The sequence below is a fragment of the Euprymna scolopes genome, chromosome 3 (assembly GCF_053919585.1).
Source record: "Euprymna scolopes isolate OS-2025 chromosome 3, ASM5391958v1, whole genome shotgun sequence".
In the NCBI taxonomy this organism is placed as follows: Eukaryota; Metazoa; Mollusca; class Cephalopoda; order Sepiida; family Sepiolidae; genus Euprymna; species Euprymna scolopes.
In genome coordinates, this window is record NC_136484.1 from 53,394,136 (window position 1) to 53,417,407 (window position 23,272).

The 23,272-nt window shown below is 31.4% G+C and overlaps 2 protein-coding genes across 2 annotated transcripts in view; both read left to right on the forward strand.

Annotated features, from left to right (window-relative positions):
• The window catches only part of LOC145255502 (NTF2-related export protein 1-like), a 70,809-nt gene that overhangs the window by 22,002 nt on the left and 25,535 nt on the right, over positions 1–23,272 (forward strand). The gene's annotated exons all lie outside the window — the stretch shown is intronic.
• LOC145255380 (uncharacterized) lies at positions 13,013–21,566 on the forward strand. Its single transcript, XM_080113948.1, has one exon. It carries the CDS (start codon positions 13,650–13,652, stop codon positions 15,135–15,137), a length of 1,488 nt encoding a protein of 495 aa, XP_079970074.1. The 5' UTR covers positions 13,013–13,649; the 3' UTR covers positions 15,138–21,566.

Consider the following 23,272-nt stretch of genomic DNA (forward strand, 5'->3'; position numbering starts at 1 on the left):
ATATACATATATGGAAATATTTTAAGCCATTTTTATTTTTTCATTTGTATTGATACTTATATGAAAATGGTATATCTGAAGTCATAAGGCACATTTTTTTTTTTTTTTTTTTTTTTTACATCAGCCTCACTTTGTTGCCCGTTCTTCCTTAAGTTGAACAGGGGAAAAACATGAGGGTTTAATTTTGCTATGAACATGTATGTTAGCACGCACTGGAAAATCTCATAAATTAAAAAAATTTATCCGATTTTTCTTTTTTTTATGAAAGTATAATGCTTTATTAATAATAAATAATAAATCGATGGCTAAAAATAAAAAGGAAACTGTTTAAATGATGATAATTCAGAAGGAAGAAAGGATAAAAGAATTTCAAAATGTTGTAGGATAAGTTTTAAAAAAAGGAAATAGTTTGGCAAACTTTTTTCATCAAATGATTATCCTAATTTTCACAATTGTTTTTGAGAAAAAAAATATTGTTTTCAAATATGAGAATATTGGTAAACATTTCTGTGCTTCTTCATTATTGTAGTGAAGTTGGAAATCGAAAAAAGTGAAGCAAGTATCTAATGAATTGCCATGTCGCAGTAATGAAAATATCCCAAACTTACAAAAAACAATAAGGTAGAAATAAAGAGAATAGTTTTGGAAGAAATGGTAGCTATTTCCCTTGTGTTTATGGCACATCACGTGACCAAACAAGCATAGCTGAAATCATTTTTTCATTGAATCATGGAAGACTTAACTAATTGTGACATGACAATTAGGTAGACAACCTTGCTTATTGTTGAAACTGACAAAAGATGTAAAAAAATTTACTGGATGGAGATATATATTATTTATTTTTCTCATATTGTTTATTTACATTTTAATCGAACACACAAGAACAATTTGTGAAGGGGAAATGCACGCAAAGAGAGAGGGTGAAATGTAACCCCTTTACACACAGAATAATAGGGAACAGCAGGTCAACGGCTACCAAGCAAGTAATAGTGATTTTTATCGTATGCAAACACACACACACACACACGACTGCAATGATGTAAGCATTAAATAAACTTGACGCCATGAGAAATAATGTCAATGACACCATAATTTAATTTTATAATAGTAACCGTTCGTTTATAAAGCAAAGAATTAGATTCCGGAATATGAAAATTTTCATAGCTCGTCCAATCAGAATGGATGGGCTTTGGTGTAGGAGCCTTTATTATTTATGAATCTAAGTTGGAAAGTTATGGTTGGTGAAATCGTGTGTAGAATTTGCCTCTGGTGACAACTGGTAGCAGTGATAGGACTAAATATTTAGAGAGAAAAATATGGACTCTTTCCTCTATAGATATTGTAATGCTGTTGCTTGTAGGATGCAATGTAGCATTTTATTATTGTGACTGAATGTGTCCAAAATGGTGTTCAAAAACTACATAAGATAGTGGCTAATAAGCCTAAATGTATTGAATTTGTATGTGCCGTCTGTTGTTGCAAACCTACGATACTTTGGTCCAGAGAGGAATAACACTGAAAACCTGCTAAATTAGCACTGACCCAATGAAACTTGGTTCAGTTGATCCGCAGCGAATAAATAAATTGAATTTAAGATATTCATCCTGGGCAATGCTGATCAAGAATAAACCAACTTTGTGGCTGTTTGTATTTGGATTTATCAGACCACTGTCTCGTTTTCACATTCCAGTCGATGTAACCGCCAACCTTTTTACAGATGTATCTTGTCAAACTCTGATGTTTCTGTTGAACTCTGAGGAATTTGGACAGAATTTCAAATGGAACCCTTTATTTACTTCATGGGGTAGCATGCTCTCATTCTGTCAACCAGAATTAAATAGAAGTCCTAAGTAATTTGCAATTGTATTTTTTCATTGCCCATGTTCTGTCCATCCATACTTCTCCAAATTAATTATTAATAGAAACTATCTTTTTTTAAATTATTTTTATTTTTTCATTAAAAAAAAAATTATTTTATTTAATTTTTATTTTCAAGATTATAAAAATAATTCTTATGCTGATGTTTACATGTCCATACATCCAAGGGAAATATAATATTACATTTAAAATTTCATTGGAAACTTATTAAATATTTTTTGCAATTATTTTTCTTTTTTCTTTCTTTCTTTTTTTTTTTTTTTTTTTACGTCAGGGTGAAAGTATTGAATAAGCAATGCTTAATTCATATCATCAGTTTGAGAAATTAACTTTTTTAGTTATCTTGATTTCACCAGCATAGATTTTAGGGACTTTTTGTAATGTTCCTGAAATATTAAAAAAAAAAATTGTTAACATCTATGATGCTTTATTTTCATAAAAAAGCAAAAATAAATACATGCGTTTTTTATTTTGTTTATTTTTTTCATTACTTATTACTTTTTATAAGTTTTAAAGATATTTTTTGTTTACACAAAATAATACATTTTCACCAAGATTAAAAAATAATCGGTTCATTATATTCTGTGATCATTTATTAATAAATACTTAAAATTTCATTAAAACTAGCCTGGGAGTCCGGCATTGCCCGGGTGTTTGGAGGTGTATGTTGAGCACAAAAAAAAAAAATAAGTGGTTGTAGGAAGGCAGGATCGAACCCGTACCGCAGAGGGAGGGAGGGGGGAAGAACAAGAAAAGTAACGTGACGTCTTTGCTGTTACGATTACTGCCAAACCGGAAGTGACGTAGGTTTAAATTAAAGCTAGACAATCGGAAAGAGGGGATGACTTTCGAAAATATCTGAAAAAAAAAGAAAGCGACCTCCCCTCCTCCCTGTAGAAAAGTGCCCAGTAAAGAGATTGTTTTTAGCCAATTTTTTTATATTTGTCGTCTGAAACGTCGAGCTTCAAAACAATACTAATCTTGTGAAAATCTGCTGCCTCGGTCGAAATTTTTAGGCAGACATGCAAACATGCATACATACATTCATATATTGATAGCTCAAATTTTCCACCCAAACCGATAAAAAAGCTTGCCCTATCTTTGAATATCCCTTTTGTAAAATTTCAAATGTTTAGACCAGAAATTGTCCGAGTAATTTGGTAGAGACTGCAGAGGTCAATTTTTTTTTTAACTTGACCCCTATTATGACCCCTTAACATTGTTTTGGGCTCAAATCAAGTTATTATGTTAGATCCATGTCCAAGGAACCTATATCCAAAATTTCAAGTGTTTATACCCAAAATTGTCGGAGGAGTTCTCAAAGATTAAATCGTTGAACTTTGACCCCTTAACAGCCAAATTTCTGGCTGAAAACCGATCACAAAGATTTTCCCAAATCTCAGTACCCTGTATATCAAATTTTGAGTCTGTAGACTTAAAATTGACAGTTATTGCGTAAGGAAATGTAGACACACTGATACAGACACATTCACTTTTAAAGATAGATTGGTTTATTTGTTTAATTTTTAAGTGAAGGAAGGGGTCAAATGTATATATATTTTGGGATTGGCCATTCAGTTTTCACCTAGCTACTAGATGCTTTACAAATGTTTCTTTTTAACTTAGAAATAACTGAAACAATTTGGTAACCAATATAAAACTATATCTTATTAAACTCTTGTATATCCCTTCAGATAAACTTTTCCTTTTCACTTGGTTTACTGTTATTGCAACTATGAAATGATAAATCAATATGGTTTCTTTTTGTTGCAATTTAAAATGTGTTTCTTAGATAAAAAATAATCTATTGCTTCACATTAGACCAATAAAAAATTAACTTCGGGAAAAACAAAGGCATATAAAATTAAATTTCAGTATTTTGAGCTGTTCTCTGCTCTTTCTCAACAAATGTATTCTTTGATAATGAATGAACATGAAAACCTGGACTTTTTAATTTTGTGTGACATCCATTGTTAGTTGTCATGTATGAAAGTCAATCCATGTAAAATCTCTGTCAAATAGCATAAAAAAATGTCTTGAAAAAACTGAATGCATGTACATTCATCTCGTATTTCAATTACTTATACAGAAGTTGTCTTTCATGCTTTCCCAGTAGATTGCAACTCCCCATGAATCAAAACTAGTAATACCTATATATTTTTTTTTTTTTTTTTTTTTTACATACTCATTAACACTTTTTTTTACATAAGCATCACCCAGAGGCTACTATAGGATTAGGGTTAAAGAGTGTACAGTAATAAAATTAGACAATATAGTAATCGTTAGTAATGGAAATTCAGTAAATTTGTTAACTCAAGTGGAGCGGCTCATCAAGAACTTGTTAACGTTGGACTTGAAAACAACCATATTGTAATCAGCTGTAAAGCAGGAAAACTAAAGACAATTTCACAGGCGTGCAGTTCTAAGAAAGAAGCTTTTTTCAGGGAATCCACGTTTAGGTTTAGGCACAGATAAAGAGTTGGGAATTATTGATAGTGTTTTCAGCTAGATGAGTATTTCTTGTGAAAGTTTGGCGAGGGGGAAGGATCATAGATTGGAGCTCAGTCGAGCACTTGCCATGAAAATAACAATAAAGCAGAGACAAACTCACAACATTTATTCTGCGATAAAGATGTTGCAGGGAAGAGAAAAGGACATCTCATACGAGACTATGAAGTCTATTTTAAACTCTATCAAGGCAGGATAAGTCCTTTCTAGCAGCCCCTGCCCAGATGTGGCAACAGTACACCATCCTTGGACGTACCCGGCTCTTATATAGATAGAGAATTGTATCAGCAGTGAGATATCTAGTGAATCAATAGAAGGATCCCACCATTTTTCTAGCGGCCTTGGCGACGAATTTTAAGATTTTATCGTTCGCGATGAACATTAAATGTTGTTCATTACCTAACTTTTATTGAAATCTTTTAAAACCTAACACCGAGCCAAAAACCTTTTTTGTTGGATATTTTATTCTCTTGAAACCACTTCATCCTTTTAAAAAGTTTTTTGTTCCTTCCAACTAGTTTTCTATCCTCCTATGACATTGTATATTTGTGTATACATGGGTTATGTACACACACTAACCTAGATCTTACTGACATTATCAAAGCTAAAAATGTCACATGTTTTACAATAAAAAATTTTCTTTATGAATTGTTTCCAATATTGTTTAATAAACTATGCAGTTTTCCATTTTTATGGAGATTGTTTAATCAAGAGATGCATAAAAACCTAAACCTGTCTATATATGCTAAAGCATTTTATGTTTCTATGTTATCAGCTTTCACTTACGATAAAATATAAAATAGATTGTCTGAACTAAAATCTTGATTATTAATCTAATGTAGCTGATGTTGCAGTTTCGACTTTATCTATTTTAAAATGAATTGTTCCAAAATCAAATTCTCATCCTGTTGCCGACTAAAATAATACAATTTTAAATAAATGAATTTCAGAAAGTGATATTTTATTGATTAGAAAATATTTAACTAGTAATTCTTTTTATGGAAAGAAAACAAAATATTTGTTTTAAAAAGAATTAAATTGCTATAATCTTAAATAGACGTATTTGTTTTATTTAAAAAATATTTAACTGGTAACTTTTTTTTTTATCTTTTATTAGAACTTGGAAAATTTGTTTATCTGTAAAAAAAAAAAAAAAAAAATGAAAAAAAAAGTTAAATCTTACTAGATTAATATTAATAATGAAGCTTTAAATTTTATTGATCAATAAGTTACATTTTTGACAAAACGTGGAAAATCCCTCTTAAAAAGGTGGAGTATTCGAAAATGTTTCTTTGAATTATTTGAAATGCTATTATGTGTCATACGCATCTGTTCCATTCTATTGATATTAGACATTTATTTTGGTAAAGAAAGTATCCTAAACCAAAATGTTATATCTTATGTCAGAACATAAAATTAACTACTGAATTATGGCCGTTCAAAGTTTAATAGGAAATTTTTCACCTTGTGTGCTTACCAGATCAAATGAACGTTGGGCAAAATCTCATCCCTTCAAAACAAGATGGGTTATATGGCCTGAAAATAGAATTTTGTCTATTCATATAGAATTAATTTCAATCCTAATGCACTAAATGTTAATGATTCATATAGCGTGTTAACAATTAAGCTAGACATTTTTTTAAAATAGTGAATTAATTTATATCTGAAGGTTTTTATGTAAAAATAGATAAAAAGACAATTTGATTGTCATATTTTGTTTAATGTTCGTTTTACACGTTATGCATTGGATGGCTTTTAGAAATTGATGTTCAAACTAACCTATCTTTAGGTCATTATTTAAAGTAGATAACCTGAAACACAACATACTTTCTTTATGAGCAATCTTAGTTGTATTGCATCCTCAATCCGGTTTCAGGGCATAGAATTAACTGTAACCCTAGCACTCAGACTTAGGGTTAGTACGTGCATCGGCTTTCGTTGAGGTGTAAGGGACTTTAACATTGCGCCACCCGACTGATTCCCTTTAAATATTTGACCCTCGGATATTGAGGCCCTTACCCGATTTCAGTCTGGTCTAGGCAAATAGAGTGCTAGGCTTGTTTGCTTGTAATCCTCCATGCAAACGGTTATGTAAATATTGCGAAAATGAAAATGAAATCTGGAGTCCAGCAGGAAAGTAGAGATTAACACAAGAAGAAAGAAAACAAGCAGAAGGGCAATGATAAATTAAAATTCAAATAATGAGGTTTTCATATCTTTTTCCTTTTATATTTTGTTTCGCTAAAAAAAAAAATATCAATACTTGCATGGTGCTGAAATAAAAACATTATCAACACAGAACAAGGATCTTAGTTTTTCAGTTTTTCCTCATAATTAGGAAGTTTGAGAGTTTAAGTACAGAAATTTTATCTACTGAATGCTCAGTGGAAAGACCCAATGGGTCTCTGGAAATGTAGGAAAGATGAGGATTTAAACACAGATGTTTTCTCAACTGAATATTCAGTGGTTGACACAACGAGCCTCGGCCATATCCACAAGTAGCAAAATTTTTTTTTTTTTTTCTTCACATGAGACTAGGAGGGAGGGGTAAGAACTATGAACCAAGGCTAGCAAAAGAAAACATCACCAACCTGTTTTCTTTTGGCATAGTTCGTAATCGCCTCGCTATTCCGGGAGGATGTATCCGGTTTGTTGCCTAAAAGTTTCAATTTACGGAGATGGTCCCGCATCACTGACTCCATCCTGAAAATAATATTCAATGAGGGATCTCCTGCCCCATTTATCCTCTATCATTGCTCTGTGTGATCACCGCAATTAATCTCTTTTTCTTTTCCAAGCAGAAAAGAAAATGCGTCCTTTCAACTGAGCAATAGTCTTCTTTTTTTTTTCCCCCCATCACCGATCAGCATGTGTGTGACGTCCCTCTCCTTTTGACTTCAATTGTGCATCATATCTAAAAATAGAATGTAAATTTCCTGTCGCCTAAATGGCGACGCCTACCACTGCCCCGTGGTCAGATTGAGCCCGTATCCTCCTGAGCATGAACTGTATCTAACCATCACACGTTTAGATGATCTTGAGCCAGGTTGCAGGAAATGGCTAACCATTCTTGATTCCAGCACCAGAGACCAACTACTTGTGGCCCGATAGTACTCATCCTAGGTTGTGTCCCAGGTCTTCAGCTGCCCACTGGCCCATTTAAATCAGCCAGGCAGAGAAGGGAGAATAGTTGAGACAAGATTTTTTATAAGGTAGATGTCTTTCTTAATATCGGTCCAGTCAGGTAATGGGAATTGGTGCTTCTATTAAGACGTCATCTCTAGATGATTTCCTACGTATCTTGGCCACTTTGAACCATCGTGTGTGGCCAATGTTCATCCGGCTGCATATTCTATGGGACCCTTCCTTGGTGGATGGCGTCAAAGTCAAGTCAAGATTTCCTTTCAAAGCTAAAGAGTGCTTTACTTGCCCTTAAATTACTATCAAATACACTTTGTCTCTAATATAATTTTAATAAATTCAGTATTAATGTTACGGATGTAGAACCCTTGAATCCAAAAAAGTACATTTCAGTTTTTCTTTTTTATATTTCTTCATTGTAATTGATTTGCACACATTTTAATTAGTATCATTGTTACATATGTATTTTTAGTACAAGTTTTCAAATTGTAATTAAAGAGACAAATGGAAAATGTTTCTGAATTTCATATCGGCAAATTGAAATTTGTTTTTTGGTTAGCAAATTTGTAATGTTTTAAAAATGAAAAAAAAAAAAAAAATGAAGCAACTTTGATTTGTCTTCATTTTGACTGGGTCTTATTTTTACATTTTGAAAAACTTTTCTCAAAATTTCAATTATAATTTTGTATGAAAAAAATAGTAAATTTATTTAGTATTTCATTCACTGAAGTTTTTAACATGTCTTTTTTTTTTTTTTAAATTGTGGGCTTACTTTTGACAAATCTTTACATGAATATATATATATATTACACAACATTATGTACACCAAATTTTCTTTAATGTAAAAATAAATTGCCCATCACCAGAAATACTAACCTAACTTGAAGTAACCTAAGGAAAAACTATTGACACCAGAGACATAAAGTGAAATAATTAAAATTTGTATAAGTTGAAATTGAAGGGAATTTCACTATCTTTACCTGTTTTTGCACTCTAAACTATGCTGGTTTGTGATATCTAGATATTTTTCAACCTGACTAATTTTTAAAATTCTGAAATATCTAAACCTCGTTTTATAATTTTAGAGACAAAAACATATTTTTTTGTAAATCAATTTCTGAAAATACCTGTTTCAGCCACTGTCCATTATCTTATATTTTTTTTTTTTTTCAAATTATTTCATTGTCTTTTTTTTTGTGTATGAAATGATGTCTATATATGCAGAAAACCGTCATCTGATCCATTAGGTCATGGAAGTGGAGTATCCTCTGGCTCTTGATATGTTCGCTCTTTTTGCAATCTAGTCTCGAAAAGAGGCTTTTTGAGCTGTTACTTACTTGTTCTGCAGTATACAACACTATCCAATTTTTGTATAGTTTGTGTAAATGACTTTGGATCATACTTTATCTGATCCTCAATTATTGAAGTTGGAAGATGAAATGTATAGAACCATTACCTATTGGAAGTATATATTTATATAACTCTGCATTAGAAGACAGATTTAAATGCATTTATATCAATGGAATACTAGTATCAAGACTTTTCGCTTTCTGCCAATTTTTTTTTGTCTTTTATTTGGTCTGGATTTAGGAAAAATAATTTCCCTTTTAATAACTAGATCATTTTGCATATTTTTCTGGCCTTTGTTTTCAGTGTTACTAAGTCTAGAATTGCCTACATTTTATTACTAAGGCTTTCTATCATAGTAATGGCATTTGAGCAGCTCTCAATCGTATAAGTTATCTAATTTGATTCTTGTATCTCTGAATCAAATAGAAAAGATTTTCAGTGAAGCAATCTTTTACTTTTCTCAAAGATGAAATATCAGTTTAAAAACAAGGTCACAATTTCTTATTGAAAAATGAAATTAAATCCTTGCTATGCTTCACCATGCAAACAAAACAAAAAAACAAAAACAAATCTAAATGAAACCCAATTGATCGTAAATATATAGATTTTACTTCTAACAAAGATTAACTTTTATTTTAAATTGCTGTTCTTTTGGTTTTTTTTTTATTTGTTTACAGAGCCTGTTTATGAATCTTGCTTGAATAAGAATATGAGAATTTAACATTTGGAAGTCATGAACATCTAATAAAACAAAAAAAAAATCAAACAAAAACAAACCCTGTTCAATTAAGAAGCTACGTAATCAACTATGACATGGTTGAATTTTATTGCATTACATCACTTCATCACTGCTTTAATGACCGTTTTACATGTTGCAGTATGTTGGACAACTTTTAAAAATTGACTAACTTATCTCTGGCCACGTCTTTATCTCTCTTTATCTAGAATCCATTTTTATCACTTCCCATGTTTTTCTTGATCTTTCCTAGTGAACTGCATTTGTTCTACATCTACCATGTCACTAGTATTGTTGGAGAAAGGTGTGGATAAAAGAAAATAACTTGGTTAGAATAATCATCGACTCTCCAAGACTGATATGTTAAAACAACTAAATCGAACCATTTTGGTACCAATTGCAGCTCTTAAAGCCGTCTTTTGACTCTTTCTCACACACACAATGAGAGTAAATATTTTCTTGTTCACAACTGGTATGTGTGCATGATGCAAATAGAACCTCGTTTGATTCAGTGTTAAATAAAATCCATTGTTATTAGATTGTGACCTTGATTTCATAATCCCCAATTTTTGTACACTTTGTGACATTTCTGTGTCGCTCATGTGACAATGAGTAGCAGAAAAACATACTCACGAAACTGATTGTAAAATATTCGCGTAAACTCATTTGTGCACTCCTTCTTTCCATTAGTGTAAGTAAATTATGAATATCTTTAACTTGATAATTAGTTCAGCTTGAAAGCACTCTAAGAGTGTAACTCCTTCCTCTTGCTATTATTAAAATATGCTCAGATACAATGTCAAGGAGGTAAACGGTCTTCATTTTTAGATTATCGTTTTAATGTCTAACATTTAAAAAAGAAAAACCGAAGTTGGGAGGGGACAGTCTTAAAATTTAACATTTAATTTAAAATGCTCTGATACTACACCTACCTTTTTCTATCTTCTGTCGATAAAGAAATCCTTCTAGACTGAGGTCATTTTAATTTTTTCCCCGGACCCCTCCTTTTTTTTTTTTTTTTTTTTTTTTTTGTTAATAGCTGTACGTCATGTTAAAAACTGCTTGTCAAACTCTGCCCTCGTGAGGAGGCAAGTAAATAGGGACTTTTTAAAAGAATTGTTTTCAATGTCTCTACATAAAAATAAGACTTTTTCAGACCACATTTAACTTCTATATTCCTAGTTACTGTATGAACACTGTTTTATCATCAGAATATATAAATGTGTAATATCTTCTCAAAGCGTTATAACAAAAATAAGAGATTTATTTTAGCACTTTATTGCTGTTTCATGATTAATCTGATCACCAGAAACATATTCTGGTCTCATGTCTATGTATTTGGATGATGAGACAAGAAATATATTTCTAATGATCAGATCTACTGTGAAACTGCAGTAAAGTGTTAAAATAAGTATTTTTTTAGTTATTTAGAAATATCAGTTATTTTTCTAGACAATTCTGTTCATTTTTAAAATTTTTTTTTATATATATTTAAAATATGAACATTACAAAATAAATTCCGTCTTCTGATCATTGCATTTTATGATCCTTGCCAGTTTTTTTTTTTTTTTTTTCCATTGTTTTAAACTATGGTGTCATAAGATATTAGGTTCTTGAATATTTTCATGCATAAAATTAAGTTTTCTAGAATTTAAAAAAATGTTCTGTTTTGGTATTTTCATGTCTGTTAGTTCTTATTTTAGCATCAGTTTTTAAATTTTATTCAATTAAATTATAGTGTCGTCAATAAGGATAAAGTATTTTGTGAACATGGTATACAAAGAAATTCTGGGTTGTTTAGAAACGAATATATAAAAAATCTAGTAAGTGATGTTGAATTCCATAAATGCTTATTAATATTTCTTGAAGATTAAAAATTAATGTTTTTAATTTTATTAATTTTGATATAAAATAAATTTGGTATTATTTGAATTCTTTGGACTACTATTCTCATCTTGAATGTTATTCTCGGTTTCGGGCAATTTAACCTCCAACCTTCTTCAGGTGTATCTTGTCAAACTCTGGGAATCTTTCTGCTGAACTTGGAAAATCTGCATGGAATTTTGAATGGAACCCTTTATTTAATCCAAGGGGGTGGTATGGTCTTGTTACATCAGCCATGACTGAATAGAAGTCCTAAGTAAATCACAACTGTATTTTAAGTGTTGCTCACATTGAGGATTCTTAAATTTGACAGAAAAATTTCAGTTTGATAAGATGCACCTAAAGGTCAATGTGAAACATGAAAATAGCATTCAAGATGAGAACAATAGTCCAAAGACTCCAAATAATCAATCCTTATCTCAAAAACGAAATACATTTCTGTAAAAGAATTCAACTTTCATACATTTTTTAATTAGTCAACCTTTCTAAATGTCCATTAAAATGTTGTGCTCAGCTTCTTTGATAGCCTTCATAATTATTGTTGGGTAATTTCATATCGGATTGTCCACAAAAAAAAAAAAGTTGTCACTCTTATGTCACAGATTTTTTTCAAATTTTAACCGATGGCAGGTCTTAAAACAAAACTTCCTGAAAACTTGAATCTCTTAAGCTCAAGCTGTTTAGAAAATGTGCTTTTTTTTTTTTTTTTTTTTGTGAGAAAATAGCAGTAATACAAAATCCCTTTTCCTTCAATAAAATTCAATTCATGAAAATTTATATTCGAAAGTTTTTGAGGCAAGAAATCCCAAATGACATCGGAGACACAAATGAATCATTTTTGAGTTGTACAACTAAGTAAATTTGGATATCTAGAAAATATCTATGAAAAAAAAAATTTGGCACTATAAGTAAATGAAAATTTTATTTGAAAAGTGCTTCCGATACTAGAATAATGATTGGAATAGAAAATAGCCTGGTTCTCTCATTATTGACCCACAATTAGTATTTTTTTTTTTCACGACCATTAGTATATAGACATTATATTTCCAATTGCACTCCAAGGAGGTCCAAAATTTTTGCAGTAAGACCAAATGGGGAATAAACTGGCACTATTTTCATGCCTTCGTCTTTTTCAAGCTTTTGTTAAATCTAAATGATCATAAAATACTAAACCGTATGAAAATAATCTTTTAAGAGAAATATTTACATCTAGAAAAATATTTCACTTGTCAAAACACTTGATTACATATTTTCATGTAGGCTTGAAGTTCTGCAAATATAGCTACAATTTTATTTTTTTTTATCTCTATCATTTACCTTGTAAATACGAGAACTTTCCCTAATGGGTGAACCTACAATTTGCCATTAATTTTGGTAGATGTGAGCATGAACAATGATACTAAAGCACTACACAACTTTTTGCTTCAATAGCTTGTATTAATAATTGATTTTTTTTTTTTTTTTTTTCAAAAATCTTTCACAATCACCTTATTTTCTTCCAGTGATTCTGTCTTCGACTTTAGGTATTTTGATTAACACTTAAGACTTTGTTGTTGATGCCATTCATGATTTTAGCATGGATGACGCTAATTTACTTACCTTTTTTATAGATGCATGCAAATGTTTACCTAAATTTATCATAACTAAAGGTATTTTATTTTTAGGTGATTTGGGTGTTACTTTGGGATTTTCAAAAACTACAAATTTTCATGACGCAAGCATGTTTAGATTCAATTTCCTTAAAGAAAAATGGATTTTGTAATTCTGCCATTTGCTCACAAATTGGTTGATGCCAAATCTTTAAAATTATGTTTTCTGAACCATTTGAGCTTAATCAAAATGTTTGGGATTTTCTTGTTTTAATGAAATCTATTATTGGTTAACATTTTGATGCAACTTCACATCGTAAGAAGAGTGACGTGATCCGATATGGAATTGCTATTAGAAGTTGACATTAATCCATGCACTCAAAGGCACTTTATGTACAAAATTGTCCCCCCAGTTTTAAAAACACGTCTTCCATGTTTGATGTATGTCTATTTTTCTTTGTTCATTTGCTTACCCATCTTCTGAGTGGACTTTTAAATAAGGGCATTAGCCTAAAACCTAACTTTTCTCCTCTTTCAGAGTGCCTTTGGAGTGAGCTGGAATCATGGGTGATTTACCGAAGCTGACTCAACCTCTTTTTGAATGTGACACTTTCTCTGTCTCTAATGATAAAGATGACAACTGTATTGTGCCAGTCAAAGGGAGACTTGGCCTCAGCTACAACTTCTACCAGGCCTTGATCAACAACGACTTGCATGCCGTTGAAGGGCTTTTGGAAAGTACTCCATCTCTTATCAACAAGAAATTTACAGAGTCATTTGTGCAACCATGGCATGTAGGGCAGGCAGGCATTCACATAATGGTCAAGAATGGTGTGGTCGAAGGATTGCATCTTTTAATTCGTTACGGGGCACAGGTTGACCTTCAAGATAAAAATGGCGACTCTGCACTGCATTTGGCAGCTATGTATGCACACCATGTGTGTACCCAAGTTCTTCTGGATTATGATCTCGAATCAAAAAACCTTCTCAACCGACAGGGACTCACTCCATTACTACGGGCTCTGGTCAGCTATCAGTGTGGTCTAAAGGTTCAATTTTATAAAACTATAAAATGTTTGACAGATGCTAGATGTGATTGTAATATTTGTCCAAATGTCAACTTATCACCTCTCCATTTAGCTATCAATAAAGAAGATCCGGCCCTGGTGCATCTGCTGGTGAAAGGTGGAGCCAATGTTAATGCTGTCTACACTGATGGTCAGTCTCCTTTATCCTTGGTCGTGTCCAGTGACACGATCAGTACTCATTGTGTTAAATTGCTGCTGGATGCCGGTGCTTGTCCGGATGTTTGCAACCAAGATGGCTCGACTCCTCTTCATATTGCCACAGAACGTGGTGACATTCAGAGTACGTTGCATTTGCTAGCAGCTAATGCCAACCCTAATATACGGGATCACTTTGAGCAATCCCCCCTATGGATTGCTGTCCACCACAACAATTACGAACTTTCCAGCCTTTTAGTCCAATTTGGAGCGGAAGTTAATTTTCGAAACCGGCAAAAAAAAGTTCCGCTTGTTTTGCTTCCGATTCTTGCTCAGTCACTTGACATTCTGGAATTGTTATTAAAAAATGGTGCTAAGATCCGCACAGAGGGTAAGATGGGCCAGACACCATTGTATTTAGCTGTAGGTTATCGAAATCTGGACTTGATCCGTATTCTGCTCAAATCAAACTGTGAACTAGACATCCCAAGCAACAAATTTTGTTTATTAAAACCTATGACTCCAATTCAATATGCATTTGAACTGGGGGACGAAACTATTACAAAACTCTTAATCCGATCTGGTTGTCCTGTTAAAGACATTTGGCTTCGGAAACAGAACCTTCCTTTGGCCCTTCAGGCTCAACCCGAACTTGAAAAGTGGATTCTGAAATATGTACATAACCCATTGTCACTTGCCCACACAACTCGACTCGTGATTCGCCAAATATCAGGTGATGGCTTGGAAGCCAAACTATACCAATTGGCTGCTGAGCGTAAGCTACCGGCCCCTTTGATAGGCTACGTCATGTTGGACGATCTGCTATAAAGAATGATGAATTTTTGTTTTTTTTTCCTTCAACACAAAAACTCTTTATTTTAATGCCCACTTTTTCACTGATCATGTTTTTAGTTGCATATATTTAATTGAAAGAAAAGTCACAACTTTTATTACTATTTAAATGTTTTGAGCTTTGCTTAAAGAAAAAAATATCCTTTGAAATTTATTTGCTTGCCGCTGTTTCATTTCCTATCTGTTTATAGAAAAGTTGGTATTTATGCAGAATATGGACTGTGGAAAACCCATTCTTAATATGGTAGAGGCTTTAACTATTCTGTACTTCCACCTAACAAATTAATAAACAAGATACTGTAAGAATTGAATTTAACTTGAAAATTGGTCTTAAAAATGAGAAGAAAAAAAAGCGTGGCTCATGTTCTGCATAAATACCAAAAAGTTTATAAGGACCTTGTTGGCTTTTTATTTTACCTTACAAAAAAATATTTGTAAGCTGTCTTTTTTATTTCTAATCTTGCTAGTCTTGAAGTAGAAGTTTAACAATTCTCTAAAATCTAGGAGTTATTACAAAGTAATTTTTTCTCTACTTCGCCAGAATTTCGCCCTCCTTTGCAAAAGCAAATTTTCTGAACATATCAATATAGTTACGTTCATTGGCGATGGTATTTGTTAATTTTAAAATCTTCTTTTTTCTAAGGCATTTTCTATTTGCTTATGAAGCTTATTCTTACACCCTCCCCTTCCACAAAAAGGAAATCTATTCAAAGATATTACCAAGTGTTAAGTGTGTTTTAAACCTTTCTTTTTTTTTTTTCAAATAAGTATTTTCTGTAGGAAAAAAAAGGAGTTGTGATATAAGTTCAACATTCTTTCACTGACCATTTGCAAAGACATCTTAACTGTGAAAAACTAAATTCATTTATAATTACTTGGATACATTTTATTTTGATTTTCAGTTTTTATTTTATTTTTTTGTCTTATGTTGGAAATCTCAGAATAATGTTAGAATATTTAGGAGGCAATTTGCTTTTTCTATAATTGTAAACCTTTGCACTCTAAAACATATACAAGTGAAAATGAACCTGCAGGAAGATAACTTTTATGCTGTTGATATGGTGTGTGTACGTGCCTACCTACAGGTTTGGTTAGGTATTATAGCCAATTTTTATTTTACATTTGTATATCTTTCCATGATTGTAATTCCAAGTTAATGGCATTTCAGTATATTTATACTAAAGTTATAAATAATATTTTTGTTTTTATTTGTTTTTCTAATCACATATTAAGTCTTCTAAGAATTTGTTCAGTTACGATTGTGTTGTTCGGACTAAAAATTTTTTGATGAAAACAAAAAACTATAAAACCAATTATTTAAACCTCAGTATAAATAGACTAAAATGTTTTCACTGTTACAGTAATCATTAGGGCTAGGACAACAGCATATTCTTTTTGTTTTCATTCTCGAGTGTGCATCTGTTGATATCTTTTATATAGAGTGATGTGATTCTTGGTCGATTAACTGTCTTACTGTGTCAGATATATACTCGAGAGTCAAAATAACGAAAAGAATATTTTGTTGTCATAGCCCTAGTAATCATGCAGCTAATTATGACCTTATTACATAATATTCCTGCTAAATTTATTAGAATATTTAAATTGATTATCTTTGCTAAGCATTTATGCAACTTGAATGGATCTTGATCAAAAATAGTCCATAATATTTAACCAAATATGCCTAGATGAAATATTATATATATAATTCCAGATTAGTATTTTCCAGAAGTGAAGCAAGAGTGCTCAATACCAAAGTAGGGCAAGCTATACTTCTTATTTTACATAAGCTTCTATATGTTGTTACATGTTCATGAGTATGTTTTGGTCAGTCAATTAAAAGTAACTAGACATCTCTTCAGATGATATTGCTTATACAAAAGTGAAGTCTGTAACAAATATTTTACAGGAGTTTCCAGCATAGGATGATCAGCAGGTCACATCACATGATAATCAGAATAAAGCAAGCTATAATGACATTTAATATATTTGAAAAGCAAGAAGACTAAGAAAAAAAAGGAAGAGGGAGAATAAAAAATATATATCAAAATAGAGGACCAAAAAAAAAAAAACTATTTTATTTTTTTTATATATGTGTATAAACAACAGATTTGCATTCATAATCCTTTGGATTATTTAGATGAAGTGTTCAGTTTGAAATCCTTTTGGGAGGCATCACTGTAAACGAACCATAAAGGTCTGGACAATTTGATGGAAAAAGTAATTGAAATATAAGTATAGAGATGTTAGAGACAAAAGTTTGAACAATATAAATAACAAAACGACACAAATTATTTCTTATTCATCCTTTTGTTTTCATTTTTGATTTAATATTATCTCCTATTTGACTTCTTGCAAAGCCATGTTTTTCATGTGGGGAATCCAGCTATACTACTCCTTCTCCAAGGCTCAAGCTGAACCAGAAACTTAAAATAAAAAAAAAAGTCTGCAATCTAGGACAGAATAAATATTACACTTTGATCGTAGTCAGAATTTCATTCAGAACTCTTTTATTTTAGTTTTCTGCTGAGTCCTGTTAGTCAAAAAGTTCTTGGTTACTATTTTAGATTTACTTGTAAGCTTACTCTCCATAGTCTCATCTGTCCAATATATATCTGTATCTCTCTTACAATAATAATTTTAATATCTATAAACACTAGTGTTTCATCCTTTCGGGAATCATCAGTGCAGGGTGACATGATTGCTACCTGTTGTGAGTTTTGAACCCGGTCACAGAGCCATCTCTGACTCCATTAGCAAGGAACTAATCTCAAGGCCAATCTCAACCGCAAGAAATATCGTTGAAATTTTAACATTTATTTTTTAAATATTGTAACATCCGGCCATAATGATCTAATGATAACAGCATCATGATCTGCGTTGCAAGCTTAGGTGACCGACTTTCTATTTCAACTTTTAAAGTGCTCAACAGTAAGAAACTGAATTTCCTAAAGGGGCTGACATAATTATTACAAAAATAATTTTAATGTCTGCAGACATTAGTGTGTCATCGTTATATATATATATATATACACATACACTCTAGCAGGCCGCCTTGGATTGCCCGATCATAAAATACAATTAAATATGATATTTTGATTAATGCAGATTTTGTATTATTATATTGAACCTGATATATATTAATGATTTAAAAAGTTAAAAAAAAGAAAAACGTTTAGCTTACGATTTAATTTTTCCTTTGACATTAATGCCTGAGCTATGAAGACCTGTTTGCTGCAAGGTTAAAAATTAAAACTTGAACCAATGCTGTTGTTCTACTTTCACCTGGCAAATTCCATTTTTTTCTTAATTTTCACACTTTTGCAACGATTTTTTTGCCAGCTATAAAGTTACCTAGTAGGCAAATTTTAAAAATATATATACACATACATAAATATATATAGAAAGAGGTTTGTATTTACTATAACTTTTTTATGCAAATATTACACAAGTATAAATCATGTAGAATATCTGCATGAATATAATTACACGTTAACTAAAGATGATTATCCCATAAAACCGAAAAAAAGAAAAAACTAATGGGGAATTAATTAAAATGAATGTTTAAAAGAATATGTAAAATAGCTAGATCTTTTACAGATGAATGCAATTCCATAACCCATATATGAGAAAATTGTATTTTCTTTTTAAATAAATTGAAAGTTTTTAATATTCATATCAATACACACATAAAAAAAAACAAAAACAAATTCATAGATGTGTGTATGTATATATATATATATATATGTTATTTGTTTTTGCGATACGTTTTGAATGAATTCAGTTATTTACGAAAGTGCATCTTTACCTAAATAAGTTGAGAATAATTTTCCCTTTAACCAATTTGGTACCTCCACATGGGGAGCGGCATATATATATTATTTTTAAAATATAATTATCCACTGACACGTGTTTCGTCGTCTACGACTCCTCAGAGTGGCTGAATCTAGCGAGATTCGAAATATATATATATATATATATATATATATATATATATATATATAAACCAAGAATCTGAACAGAAATCCTCTTTATAAATAATACAAAAAATTATGATTTAGCAAAAGATTTTTTTTTCTAATTTTTTAATAATCATATCCAAGAAGTTCTCCTTCATACTCTCCCAAATAAATGGAGACTTTCAAAATAGGTATACGTTTTTTTTTCTTAAGCCTTTCTTTTTTTACCTTCATCAAAGTTGCTCTTTACTTTAGTTTTTTTTTTTTTCAATTTTTGGTAATGTGAGTATTTCCATTGTTTAGGAAATCTCCGTAATCATTATCAAAATGAATTTAAAATGTAATCTTGTAAACATTCTTAGAATCCTTTTTTCTTTTTTTTTTCTTTTCTTTTTCTAACCACATCAATAACTTTGGCATTTATATAATGATCGATTCTTTTATTCCCCCCCTCCCCACACACACCATGAAAGAAAAAGTGCCTTTTGAGGATGGGTAGTTAGTTTAATAATAATCTCATAGAATCTCTACATTTTGGTAAACAATTTAAAAAAAAAAAAAAATTCTTTACAATTTTAAAATGTTTAGTTATCTTATTACCAATGTCTCCAACTTATTTTTTGCATGAGACAATAGCTATACAAAAAAAAAAAAAAAAAATGCTCACAATTTTGACAATTGGGTGATTTGTGCATCTAATACTGACAAAGTCTTACAAGGACAGGCAAGATGCCAACGCTTGTCATAATGTACCTATTTACTATGCCTCCCCACGGGACAGAGTTAGACACCAGGGTCGTTTTTTAACGTGGAGAAAAGGTACAAAAATAAAAATTGTCTCAGTCGTGAAGGATTTCTCCTCCACCGAAAGAGAACAAGAAATAGAAGTGCAGCATCTGAAGAACAGATACTACACTTTGATCTTGTCCCGATCTTGTCATAATGTAAGTAAACATTTTAAATTATATAATTAGTGGAATAGGCAGATATTAAGTTTGACTATTGGATTACCTACATAAAACATTGGTCAGTTTTAAATATAAAATAAGACCCCCCCCCCCTTTTTTTTCCTGGTAACATTAATTGTAAAGAAATCTTTTCTAGATCAAAATCCTTCATGCTTGCAGGACGGATGGTTATCTGGTTCTTTAAATTTCTATATTATTCCTTTGCGCTTTTTTCTTGTCATATTAACTCGAAAATGTGATTCTTTATTCACAGATCTATGCATTGTAAAGATTTTTATTTATTTTTTTAAATAACCAGGTTCTTAATTTCTATGCAACAGCAATCAAATAATTTTACTTTTCCTGGAACATTGTGTTGTTAATTAAGAAGAAAAAATCATTTATGTTTGTTTTTGTGCTTCAGTGAACATGATTTCGAATTTAGCCTTTTTTTTTTTTTTTTTAATTAAAGGCTTGAAAATATTTTATTTCTGATTCTCCTATAATTTATGGCCATCACTTGGGTTAATAATAGTTACCATTTTTTTTTTTTTTCTTCTGAATTTAAATTTGAAGTTAATTTTTATTCACTGAATTTTTAATGATCTCATATTTCGCCAATTATAGTAGACGGACACTTTTCATGTTCAGTATATAGTGGTATTGTCCCTACTATTCCCGATTTTAAACAATTTCTCCACTAAAATCTCCCCCCCCCTTCTCACCATGATTACATACTTAATCTTGCCACCATGCAGTAATTTCCTCCTTACTTTAGATCTCTGATCGATTTTAAACCCTTATAAATAAAACCTAATAAACAAATTTTGAACTAAAACCATTTTTGAGTAAGGATAAGCTAAACATGCCACATGATTTTAAGAAATGCTCAAGCAATATTATGATCCTGAAAATGTAATTCATTAAAATAAATATCTTGGATTAATTTGTTGAAGAGCAAAAATAACAAAACGTTCATTATTAGAAATCATTATTTGAAATTAGTGAAAATGGATTTCACTTGAAGATGTGCAAATACAGTGGATGACCAAAAATAGTCACCATGAACTATTAGTGGTCCATGGACCAGTAGTCGAAAATCATTGCTTTAAATAGTCTTTATATTTATCAAAACTGCCTCCCACTCCACCTCCTTTTTAATCACCACCTCATTCTTTGATGTTTTGTACAATCTTGGTTCCTTTGTAACTTGGATTTCACAACTAATGTACGTAAAGCTTTGACGTAACTTTGATGTGGTGTAAAGAGCAAGTCTTCATCCTTATCATCACAATGTCTACTTCCATCCAAACAACTGTTAGTATCAAACATTATATAATTACATATTTTTTACTTTATTGTTTATCTGGTAGCACAAAACGTATTTGTTTTTTTAGTTCTTGAAGATTTCAAATTCTTAAAAGAAGGTTAAAGCTATTTTGTATTTTTTTTTTTTTTTTTTGCCAGTCTCAGATCTGTTTAACCCGTTAGCAAGACTTGCATACATGCATTGAACATAGCAAGCTGCAATAGACTGGCAATTGACAAAAACTCGGGTATGAATTTTATTTCGTACTACCTGATTAATTTCATAGTGAAGAAACTGCTATTATATTAAGATGTAAAACACATAGTTGTCCAGACAGTTTCTCTGTATCACAGTTCTTCTGTGTGACCAGACAGACAAAAACTTCAAACCAGGATGGAATTTTTATTTTTTAATCGTTTGCCTATTAACAACAGGCCACAAGTGAAGTTTTAATGTTTATATAAGCACTATTAGTACTGAAGAGTGCTGCTTAATCCATGTTTAAGGAGAGCTTTGCGTTATCGCTAATGGTAGCTAGTGATTTCACTTACCATGTATGTATTTTTATTCACTGATATTGAACTCTTCCAAATTGATGCTGTAACATTACCGGTACACCCTCCTATTGATGATAGTAAATGGTTATAACTATAATTCCCTCTATCTTTGTGTGTGTATGTATGTGTGTATATATATATATATATATATATATATATATATATATATATATATACAGTGATGATCATATTTATTGGCACGGTAAAATAAAAGTTAAATTTTGTCTAATAAATTCTAAAAAAGGGATTAAATTAAAGAAAATAACAAAGTATATTATGTATTTTTAACTGGCCTTTCCGATGCAGCAATCGGATTTTAGAAAAAATAAATAACAAAGGAACAACAAACATAATTGCAAAAAACCCTTGTTCAAAATTATTGGCACGATTTATTTAATAATCAATTGTATAGCCTTTGGCCTTGATTACCTTCCTCAGTCGCTTTTCATAGTTTACAACCAAGTTGTTGCACTCTTCAGTAGTAATTTTAGCCCACTCTTCCTGACAATAATCCTCCAATTGAATAAGATTCTTAGGCTTCCTTTGCATTACCCTCAATTTTAATGTTCTCCATAAATTTTCAATTGGATTAAGGTCTGGGCTTTGTGATGGCCACTCCAAAACATTAATATGATTGTCCTCAAGCCATTTCTTCGTCAGTTTAGCCGAATGCTTTGGGTCATTATCTTGCATGAACCACCAACGACGACCAAGTGAGAGCTCTTTAGCAGAGTCTTTCAGGTTTTCATCCAATATTTTAACATAATCTTCCTTTTTTATGCTACCTGTGACCTTAACAAGTCGCCCTGGTCCAGAGGCAGCAAAGGATCCCCAAAACATCAAACTGCCTCCACCGTGCTTCACTGTGGGTATGGTGTTCTTAGGCAGGAAAGCTTCGCCAGATTTTCTGTAAATATAAGACACTTTATTATGGCCAAATAACTCTATTTTCGTTTCGTCAGTCCATAGAACACGTTTCCAGAATGCAACATCTTTATCAATATGACGTTTTGCAAAGGCTAGCCTTGCTTTCAGGTGCATAGGCTTCAATAAGGGAGTCTTTCTCGGACGACATGCTTTTAAACCAGCTCTCTTCAAAACTCTACCAACTGTATGTCGAGATACATTCACTCCAGAGGTGCTCTGTTCATCAACAATCTCCCCAACAGAGATCCTTGGGTTTTGTTTTACTTGTCGAACAATTTTCCGTTCATCTCTTGGGGGAAGAATCCTTTTTCTCCCTCTACCCTCTAAACTCATAACGTGGCCTTGCGATTTGAACTTGTTTATTATGGCTCTAACAGTAGATTTGGGAAGGTTTAGCTTCTTTGAAATCTTATCA